At 37.0% G+C, this 11,414-nt stretch overlaps 1 protein-coding gene across 1 annotated transcript; it reads left to right on the forward strand.

The window, feature by feature from the left end:
* The first annotated feature begins 1,788 nt into the window (after positions 1-1,788).
* On the forward strand, positions 1,789-9,812 carry dnaja2b (DnaJ heat shock protein family (Hsp40) member A2b). The gene is made up of 9 exons (XM_079260616.1): positions 1,789-1,922; positions 5,176-5,235; positions 5,568-5,794; positions 5,880-5,960; positions 6,698-6,831; positions 6,944-7,140; positions 7,296-7,440; positions 7,893-8,020; positions 8,108-9,812. Exons 1-9 carry the CDS (start codon positions 1,845-1,847, stop codon positions 8,294-8,296), a joined length of 1,239 nt encoding a protein of 412 aa, XP_079116742.1. The 5' UTR covers positions 1,789-1,844; the 3' UTR covers positions 8,297-9,812.
* Positions 9,813-11,414: the final 1,602 nt, after the last annotated feature.

Raw genomic sequence — 11,414 nt, forward strand, 5'->3', positions numbered from 1 at the left:
ACCAGAATGAAAGTGTAATGCACAGAGTTGCCATTTAATGATCCTGCCCTGGATTACAGTCAAATATTATTTATTAATGAAGCGTGTGGATGAAAACATGTTAAAAGTTAAAAGTAATGTAACATATTGTGGACTGGAGCATAAGCACTTAAAATTACACTTTAACTTTAGATCTCTTTAGTTTTGACCAGGAATATTTTATATTTCTTGTTTATTGTTTTTCATTGAAACATATTAAATACATTTATCTATATATGAACAGAGCCTGAGTTTGAAATATATACGAGCAAATGAAATTACAGCAACACATATGGTTAGTACACTTCTGCTACCACAAGGTGGTAGCAGGAGTGTACAATGCGTTCACCGTGTTTGCATTAGAATAAACCATAAATTCAGAATAACCCTGCTTGAAGTTACACTATAAGAAAACCAAAAAGTCTCTTTAGAGTCTCTCTTTGTCTGTTGTGAGTTATTGTAGAAACATGAAAATGCAACACTGCAGATTTAAAGAAAAATGCCAACCCTTTGTCCCCATGGCTTTTCTACAGGGAAACAAAAAGGAAATTATCTTTTTAATGCACATCTGTACTGAATAAAACAGTTATAAATTTTGTACAAGTATTAAAAATTAAAATGAGAATTAAAATCCTGGCTTGCTGATGTTTGTGCCATGGGTTTGTTAATGTGATTCTGTGAACACCAAGACATAATTTCACATCCATTAAAAAACAACAGACCCATTGTCAGAATCACATTTAATTGTATATGCTGTAAGGCTAGAACCTTACTCTTCATGACTACTGGATGCTAATAAAGTGTACTAGTGTGTCGCCAGCAACCTGGTGACAATGAAGTGGTTAAAGGGTAATGCAGTCAATTTCTTGTTACATAACAAATTGATGGAGTTTTTGGTGTCACACCAAATAACTTTTGACAACCCATGACTTTGGCTATATAAAATAAACACATGATATAATGTAGGCTTTTTAAAAGAGCTTTATTTATGATTATTAAATTAGTAACTGACCTAGCATTGGATAATAAAAAAGATTTTACACACAGTGAACACCAAATGCACAAAAACTCTTTATGAGCTTCCTTTTAAACAAAGGCAAAGTGCGTCCATCCAGCCAGAATAATAAGTTACTGTGTATACGAATTTGAGCAAAGGTACAATGTAGTGCCCACAAATTCAAAGTTAAAACAAAACAAAACAAAAAAAGTTTTGACTCAAAGGGAGACTTCCAGAAAAAATGGGAACCTGTTGGTGTAACACAAGGCGGGATTATCCAATGGGCCTTATGGGCACGGGCCCAGGGGCCCCACACTCACTTGGGGCCCACATAGGGCAAACACCAGCAGTTTGGACATGAAACAAAATGTATATAAAAGCCAGTTACACCACAGTGTCTAGTGTACTGCTATTGGTACAACTGGCTGAGAGATGTTAGAAATGTCGTTTCACAGAGTATCATTCACAATTTTCACAATGTTGCAGTGGGGAAGGGGGGCCCTGGAACACTCTGGGCCCATGGGCCTGTGCACTCTTAGTCCGGCACTGGTATTACATTTACTGTGACACTATGTACGTTAAAAATGCAGATTTTTGGGGGGGAAAAAAATCTTATTTATTTATTTTTACTCAGCTTTATATCAATACATAAGCAGCAAAAGTGTCTTCAGAATAAAAAGGTTGTCATTTTTGGCATTTGTTTAGTGGGTGGGTGTTTGTGTGTAGGATCTGGCAAACCCCAGGACAGCCCCTACCGGCGAACCTTGCGTGGGTCTCCTCCTCCTCTGATTCTCCGCAGGAGCTTTTTCCGTGGTAGCCGGTTAGCACGATGGCGAATGTTGCGGATACGAGGCTATACGACATCCTTGGAGTTTCACCTTCTGCCTCTGAAAATGAACTTAAAAAGGTAGGAATCCTTTGAGACGAAAAGTTGATTTTATAGAGTGTGGAGAAATGTGAGGAGGAGAGGTCATCAGTGTAATGTGGCCTAAAAACAAGCTAATGGTCGAGCTAGCTTAGTTTACTCATTGCCAGCAAGGCTAATGGTTTGCTAGCATAAAAGCAAACTAAAATACTTATTTGGAGTTGTTTTTATGGACAATTTCAGCAATGGGTTGGTAAATTTATGTTAAGACTAATACATTTTATAATTGATACCTACTTCAGGAGGATGACCTCTGCCTGTCTAAAGAAACAAATTAGGGACCACGAGTACGAGAGGTTGTAGGCTATTAATGCTAGATGACACATTCCGGCAAATTCTCTCCATTTACTCAGCAACTAAATCACGTTTGCTTTGCGACTGATCTAGTTAATTATGCCCAAAGTTATATCTTCATATGTATGCTGTGATACCATTTTATGACTAATGCTTAATTTGCTTTGTCAGATAGTTTAAGCAAATACCACAGATAAACTTGTGTGGTAATGAAAAGCTCTGAGCAATGTCAGCCATCATGTAAACTCTATAAACAGATCTGTACATATTTAATTGTAGATATGTTATGACTTTAGAAATTTTACCCTTTTGTGGCTGTTGAAGCCAGCACAGTTGATGCACCCATAAGGGAGCTGGATTTAAGTAAAATGTTTTTTTTTTTTGGTTGTTGTTGTTGTTTTTTGTTTGTTTTTTTAAGTAAGTATCATTATCAAGTTTCCTTATCTCATAATTAACATTCAAACATCTTTCATGTATTGCTCGTTTATTTATTTATTTTTTTAAAAGCATTCATGCAGGTTGTTGGCACAATAGAGTCATAGATAAATTTTGTTTTGGAAATTTTTAATATCCCCTTATATCTCTCCAGTTTTCAGATTATTATATACTTTGTCCAGAGTTTCTTTTAAGTATAAGATGGTAAATAATGGTTAACTGAACTGTCAATAGTATAAGTAGATATAAAATAGAAACATGCAGTTTGTTCAATGTGGTGTGTAAGAAAATAATTTCTGTAACTTCTTGGTCAGAAAATGAAATTAGGAATCAATTAAACAGAAAAAGGCTATAAACACCAATTTTATTTTGTTTTTCTAAAATGCAACAAAACCATAAATCTCTCATCTCCCATGAATGCATTTTTACTTTGATTGATCAGGCACAAACACAAAGAAAATAATTTCCATTGTATTCAGTGATCAGCTTCAAAGTATTTTAATATAAAACAAATTTAGATTTGTTTAGAATTTATTTCAAATTAAAGTTAAAAAAAAGTGAGTTATGTATATCATTGTGTTGTATAACCCCATAATTTCTTTGCACTATGCAATAATTGTAGAACTGATTATGCCAATTGATAAAGTTTTGTAATAGAAATCTGTGACCCTCCTGGTTGAATACAATAATTTACAGATGCTCAACAGACCATGCTGATTGTCATTTGATTCATGTCTTCACAATCAGCCATACAATTTTTGTAGGAGACAGATTGTGGCTGGAAACATCACAGTCAAAAGCAGGGATCTCTTGGAAGCTGTGTTGTTTGTTGTCGATGATTGTATTATTTATTTTTTATTTTTTTATTCTTTAATGAAATGTCACCTGAAGTCCTTGAAGGTCAAGTGTATACTATATTAGGGCTTTTACACTCTCCAGTTTTATCAAGTAGGTGCAAAAAAAATTGCATCATGCTGCAGCTTTTCTCCTTTGGTAATCACATATAACAATCAGAGGAATTTCAGAGCTGTGTCACCAGCAAGACCAGTAACACACCATTGATTAATACACTTGGCAACATTTTTTTGGTGAGAATGATGTGTTCCTCCAGCTTTTCTCCCTTGGTAATTTAGATAATCCTTATATACTGAAATTTGATTATGGAAATACTTCTGTAGTTGTGGTTTCCATCCAAGTCTGGATCTCTGACATCCTCATCCCATCTTTAAATCTTTTATCACTCGTGAAAGATCTTTAACGTCTTTGCAATTTTCTTTTCATCTATAACAAATAATCTGCTAATTGTAGATTCTTATACTGTGTGTGTGTGTGTGTGCGTATTTCACTGGCTTCTAGATATTCAAATTTCCTCAATAATGTTGAAGCTGTAAAGTAAAAACATTATTGTCTTTTTACTTGTAAAGGATCAAGCAAATAAACAAATTATGAATCTAGCCTTTTATTTATTTATTTACTCTGAAAAACATCCTGTGTATTGAAATTAAAATTGGGTGACTGTTTCTCCGGAGGAACACCGGTCATCGACCAACCAGAAAGTCGATGGATTGATTCCATTGATTCCCTGACTACATGCTGAAGTGTCCTTTGATAAGACACTTAACCCCAAGTTGCCTCAGGATGTGTATGTCAGGATGTGAGTGTGTGTGATAGATGGCAGGTGTGAGGGAATTGCTGAATGTAACATAGTGTAAAAGTACTTTGAGTGGTCAACATATGACCAAAATTGATCTATAAAAGAACAGTTAATTTACCAAAATCCACTTCCATTTTATTTGGAAGCAATTTACAATTAATGATTTTTCTCTAATAAACATAATTTTGAAGTAATAAATGATAAGCAGGCTTCCCAGTTATTTGTTTGCAAAGGGAATTATCTTAGTATTAATCTGTGTAAGTTATTTTTTAAACACTTTATTTATAAAGTTTTTACAGTTGACATATAAACCTTTTAATAAGCATTTTATATATAGTACAACTGAGCATGCAGAGAATGAGAAGAAAAATGAAAGAAACTCAATCCTGTCAGAAACGAAATGAAGACACATCAGACCTTACATGGCAGATGTATCGCACACAGTAGATGTACAGAAAAAAAAAACTAATTGAAAAAAAAACAAAACAACCACCAGTGCATCTGATATTCTTCTGTGTAAGATTAATAATGACAAGTGTTGATACTCAGAGTTCCAGTTTCAAATTAATCTGTCTATGTTTTTAATTGTTAAAATGGATACCAAGTAATTGTATTAAAATAAATGGTGTATTTGAAATGGTTTTCTTTTCTAAAAGAATATATTAAAAAAAAAAAAAACTCAAAATGCTCAAAAACTCCAAATGAACACTGCTTGAAAGGCTTTTTTTGCCATTATTGTATGAAAAGTTAATGCATTAAAGTGACTTGCTATCGCACCTCTTTAACTACGGTGTAGTTGAGCAGAGGAAATGTGCACCAAGTTATTCATGTTGATGTTTTTATTTATTACAGGCCTACCGCAAATTGGCCAAAGAGTACCATCCTGACAAAAACCCTGATGCTGGAGACAAGGTAAGATGCTCTAATGCTAGTTATTATTATTATTATTATTATTATTATTATTAGAACAGTGCAGCATAGTTGTTAATATATTAGGACATAAACATTTTAACATAATTTGTCAAAATCATGTGAATATCACAGTTTGTGTCAAGATCAGAACCTCTTACAGAGTTTTAGTTCACTTTTGATGTGGTTTTTGTTGTGTGGCTTAAAACCCCAAACCCGTCTGGTCTTTATGGTTTTCTTTTAATTTTCTAAAAGGTTGCCTATCTTAGATCAACTGAATTTCTTTAAATCATGCTTTGCATCCAATTTTAATCACTCCTCATGTATTTTTCCAGTTTAAAGAAATAAGTTTTGCCTATGAGGTATTGACAAACCCAGAGAAGAAAGAGCTTTATGATCGCTATGGAGAACAAGGGCTGCGAGAGGGAGGAGGGGGAGGACCTGGCATGGACGATATCTTTTCTCACATTTTTGGAGGAGGACTCTTTGGCTTCATGGGTGGACAAGGCAGGGGACGTAATGGAGGCAAAAGAAGAGGAGATGACATGGTGCATCCTCTGAAGTAAGTATTTTACATTTAGATATTTTTTAGAGCTTAAGTCAGTGGCTCAGAAATTTGTTAAATGTTTTTATAACTTTTGTTGCAGAGTTTCTCTTGAAGACTTGTACAATGGAAAAACCACAAAACTGCAGCTTAGTAAGAATGTGCTGTGTGGGGCCTGCAATGGGTGAGTCTGCTTTCATGTTTTTCATTTGTGATTAAAATTATGTTCATTTTGAAAGATTATTTTAATAATTGATTCACACTGATAGTTACCAGTAACAGTGTGGTTACCTTGAGTGTTGTGGGATCCACATTTTAAATATTGATGTCATGGTTTAAACGGCAGACTGCTAAAATGGGAAGGGATTATATTTGACTGTATTGTAGGCTACAAATATTAGTAAACAAGACAATTTTAGAAGGGAGGAGGGGGTGGCATGTAATTTTGGAATCGAATCAGCCTTACACGCTGGAGTGTGAATTGCCAGTGGCTAAACAGACTAGTTTAAATAAGCATTTCTAATGTCTGTTTAAGAGTGTATTGATGCTGATGATGATCTTTACTGTTCCAGAGATCAGACATTTCTACCACTGAACATGCATTAATAATAAAAGAAGTTGGCTCCACTCACTGTTATGGCACTGAGAACTGCCATGTCCATCCAGGACAAGGACTGAATGCCAAATTGAACCTTTTCCGCTTAACAGAAAAACCAACCATTGGGATTTTGGGGGGTAATCTGTTGACAATCTTAATCCTATTAGTTGTGAGAACTTCTACTGTTTTTTATTGCCTTTTTTTTAAATACAGCATCAAATGAATATAAATTCCTTTGAAAATACCCTTTTCTAGAATGGGTGTCATGTTTTGTACATACAAGCTCCTGATAACAACGCTGGTTCTTCATTGATGACTTCCAGGCAGGGGGGTAAGGCAGGAGCAGTGCAGAAGTGTGTGGCATGCCGAGGAAGAGGTATGAGAATCATGATTAGACAGCTGGCCCCCGGCATGGTTCAACAGATGCAGTCAGTCTGTACAGACTGCAATGGAGAGGGTAATGTGTCCTTATTTATCCACATCCCAATAATAAAAAAAAAATGATATTGTACAATTAGAAACTAAATAAATCCTTAAAATGTCATTTGTGTGTGTATTTGTTTATTCAGGTGAGGTGATAAATGAGAAGGATCGCTGCAGAAAGTGTGAGGGTCAAAAAGTGTGCAAGGAGACTAAACTTCTTGAGGTTCATGTGGACAAAGGCATGAAACATGGACAGAAGATCACATTCTCTGGTGAAGCTGACCAAGCTCCAGGCGTTGAACCAGGAGATATAGTTCTAGTGCTGCAAGAGAAGGAGCATGAGGTAGTCTGGACAAGATGGCTGTAGATAATAGTTATGAAGTCTGCTGAAATTATTGCTAATGGGAGAAAAATTGTGTAACAAATTAATTTTAACAGTATTTGAAAAACCTGTTCTTGTAAACTGAAGTGACAAACTTGTCTTTCTTTTTAAAACAGGAATTTCGGCGCGATGGCAGCGACCTTCACATGGTCCAACGCATCGGCCTGGTTGAAGCTCTCTGTGGCTTCCAGATGACTGTCACACACCTGGATGGACGTCAGCTGCTTGTCAAATACCCACCTGGCAAAGTTATTGAGCCAGGTAAGCACCCTTGTTACGTATTAATTTATTTTATTGCTCTTGTTGCTTTTAGTTGTTTTTGTGATCACTTATGTAACATTTACATTTTTTTAAGGACAATATATAATATATATATATTAAAAATCAAATAAAAAAGCAAAGTGAGAAATCATTGGTTAAATCAAATTATTAATTTCTGAGTCCTTTTCTTTTTCCAGCCATTTAGAAGCTGTAAAATCATCCTTTTTTATTTAACCAAATAATTTACTATTAAATAGGAAACACATCTTTTATACAAAATCTTTTCAGCCTTTTAACAGAATAGTCTATTCTGAATCAGGATAAATTGGTATCATAGAACATCTTCTGGCACAAGAAAACTGAGTTGCATTTTGAAAGCTGAACCTGTAGCTTAATGTTGACTTCCAAGACTCTTACTGCATCTGCATGTTTTTAACCTGTTTATGTGGCAGGCTGTATTCGAGTGGTGAAAGGAGAAGGGATGCCTCAGTACAGAAATCCTTTTGAGAAGGGAGATCTCTACATCAAGTTTGATGTGCAGTTCCCAGAAAACAACTGGATCAGCCCTGAAAAACTGAACGTGAGTGGCCATCATTTCAAACAACCAAACAAATCTGCTGAAGTCATTGTTGCATTTTAATTTGTGTTTTGTATTCCTTTCTTTCAGGACCTGGAGTGCTTGCTGCCTGCTCGTGCTGACAATCCTGTAATTGCTCCAGATGCTGAGGAAGTTGATCTGACTGATTTCGACAAGAGCCAAGGTTTTGGAGGCGGAGCCAGGAGAGAGGCTTATAATGATAGTTCTGATGAGGAAGGGGGGCATCATGGCCCAGGGGTGCAATGTGCACACCAATAGAAAGACTTATACATAGACTGGCACACATAAAAATATAAATTGACAAACATCTCCTAAGTTCCATTATTAACACTTTTCAAAATGTGCCGCACCTACACGCACATTTCTCTCTTTTCATGAGTCCAGTGAGAAGGATATTCACAAATAAGATCCCTCCTCAGTTCCATGGTGCCCATAAGTCAGAGAGCTCCTGGATGTGTGATGACTGTTTTGTGTTTATGGACATTAGTGCCCATCAACGTCTCCAGCAAGTAAGTAGTCTCACTATCAGATGTTTTACTGGCAGAATTCAACTTGGATTTCCCTGATTTCATCTTAAGCTTTTATCTTTTATTGTGGGAACCACCAGTCTAGTGTACAAAATGCAAATATTGTCCACAATCTTGTCCACAATCTTGTAAAAGGTGTAGTTTAGTCAGTCACATACAAGCGCATGTTGCTTCTTGCTGAAGATCTTGACCATGTAGATCCAGGGTCCAGACAACACTACGGAGAACTCTGTGACCACACCCATTTAAATCAATGATATGTTACTGCAATCAGAGTGCCCTACCGTCACATTAATCTAACGACATCTCTGTATAGTCTGCTGAGAATCAAACATTTAACCCAGCACCACCTTTAAGGATGACCTGTCATATATTCAAACTGTGATATTTTTTTGGTTCTGTTCAGTTTTTAGCCCATAGGATATTGCAACCCGGAATACAGCATTTGTCAGCCATGGCACTGTGGCTTTGTTTTTTGTTTGTTTTGTTTGCTTTTTGTTGTTTGTTTGACTGGAATTTAAGCTTCTTTATCCTTGTTGGTATGAATGTTTGTGTGTTTGCAACCCTGAACCCTGAAACTATGTACTCATGAATGAAGTTGAGGACTTATTCATGTGTTGTATGTGTGCAGTGCAGCGGCTCAATGTGTGTGAGAGCTGCTGTGGAATGTTCTAGCTTATCTGTGTGGTAGGTATTTCTGTTTTATGTTGAACTGCAGTGAGAGTGGACACCAAATATAGTCAGTCAAAGAGGAAAAACTGAATGTTTATTTGCTGAGAATCTCAGATGTTGACAGTTTCCTTCTACTTTAAGGACCTAAAGGTCCTCCTGTGGTGCAGGAAAATGCTGGGTCTGCACTAACACCTTTGTTTTATACATATCTCCCCATTGTAGAGTTGTTAGCCAAACATATGTTCTGTCACATGTGACAATTATTCCCCATCCCCATTTGCCTGCAAATAAAGTCGTAGTCCATAGGTGCATTCAAAGTCTACAGCAGACTGTGCTCACAACCTTTACTTACATGTGCAAGTGATGGCCGGCATATTGATATCATGTTCACATGAAGGAGGATAAGTGAAACCACTGTTGACTGTTTACATGCACCGTTGTGACTCATTGTGTATGTAATTTCAGCCACAGGGTTTAAAGTGCACACAAGTAAAGGGGGTTCATGGGTAAATTACATTATTGTTGATGCTATTGGTTGTCAAATGGATAAAATGTATAATAAACAACTATGAGTTTGTTGACATCTGTCTTGTTTCACTGTGGAAAGCTGCATTCAATATTAAGAATATAAAGTTTCTCTATTTATCATCCCAGGAAAAAGATAACTACAGAAACACAGCATGATGATTGAAAAGTGGAAGTTTAAGAGTCGACTCTAGAGGATTAGAAAACCTACATACCTCCACTTAAAGAAAAAATCATAGCGATATACATATTGGATAGTAGTATTGACAAGTTTGATTGGAGGACCAGTAGAAGGCCATATAAAAGCTAAATGAACATCTTTCAAGTGTGGAAATTTCATTGAAAACCGCTGCAGTGTTTCAGTTTGCTCCATCTTCTGTCAAGCTGCTGTGCCGAGCAACTGGAGCCAGGAGTTCCTTAAATCCTGCTGTATTCCTAAAGAACAAACCGGAATCATGTGTGAAGCTGATGAATATCTTTGTTTTTTTTATACTAACTCAAACAGATGGCAATCACCTGTCTCTTCTGGACTGCATGATATAAGAGCGCTCTCTTCTGAGCTGCTCCAGTCGCTCTCTAACAACATTCTTCTGCTGGTCCTTATCTTCCTAAACCACAACAGTTCATACAATAATATTTAGTCAAAGCATGGCAGAAATACTGGCACAGATGTCCTTGTTGTGTAGTTACCAGTGGCAGATTTTGTGTGAGATGCTTGAGCCTGTCTGTGTGTTTAAGGCCAAGCAGGTCCTCATCTGCTTTTCTGTTCTGGATGATTGACAGACGCTCCTGAACCTGAAAAACAAGCTAAGTGAATACAGCGCTATCTTTCAGTGCTCTTATCAATCTACTTATCAATCCTCACCCTAAGCCACTGTCTGTCCCTGTCTCTCTGCTGCCTTTGTTCAACTTTTCTTTGGATGTCCACCAGGTTGCGCATCGTTCTCTCTCTCTCCAGTGCAGACACCGGTTCTCTCACATGCTCTCTCAAACTGGGTTCCCTCATTTCCTCGCTCTCTGAGAAACTATAGTCTGCCTGAAAAATGAGAAAAAGTTGGTTACGTCTTAAAATAAATGACAGAGTTGCTGGTGATGGAAACTAAAATGACAGATTTCACAAGGATGCAGCGGCTGCCTCACAGTTGAATCTTTAGAATACGTCAGGTCCTCTTGGTCAGACAGTTCAGACTCCCTATGTTCCCACAGCTCTGACTCTGTTTCAGCGGGACACATTTCCACCTCAGTCTCATCTCCATCAGCATTTGCTGTGTGATCAGGAGTCCCAGAGCAGAGGTCATCAGCATGCTTGGAGGAATGTTGGTGTTTAGCCTGCTGGTTCTCCGCGTCTGTTGTGGCTGTTTGATGGTCACCTTTGGAAGCAGCTTGTTGCACATGAGATTGATCATCTACTGCTCTCATTTTCAAAGTCGACTAACAATACAGAAGGGGAATGAATAATATTAACAACACAAGAACAGTGTTACATTTCGGTAATGTTTTCTATTTAGGTGTGCTGCTGATCTGTAGACTTTGCATCATATTTCTAACAGTGCTGTTCACCTCGTCTCCATCTTTGTCCTGAGCCGTTTCCTTGCATTGTGTCTGCTGGACTTGGATTCTCATGCTCTCAGTATCTTGACTTTGTTCTGTTT

The sequence above is a fragment of the Telmatherina bonti genome (genome assembly GCF_933228915.1).
Source record: "Telmatherina bonti genome assembly, chromosome: 2".
NCBI lineage: Eukaryota > Metazoa > Chordata > Actinopteri > Atheriniformes > Telmatherinidae > Telmatherina > Telmatherina bonti.

Excerpts from the sequence above, each read along its gene's own strand:
- dnaja2b (XM_079260616.1), top strand. The coding sequence starts at position 1,845 with ATGGCGAATGTTGCGGATACGAGGCTATACGACATCCTTGGAGTTTCA. Across the intron at positions 5,236-5,567 it reads ACCCTGATGCTGGAGACAAG|TTTAAAGAAATAAGTTTTGC; the intron begins GTAAGATGCTCT and ends GTATTTTTCCAG. Across the intron at positions 7,141-7,295 it reads TGCAAGAGAAGGAGCATGAG|GAATTTCGGCGCGATGGCAG; the intron begins GTAGTCTGGACA and ends TTTTTAAAACAG.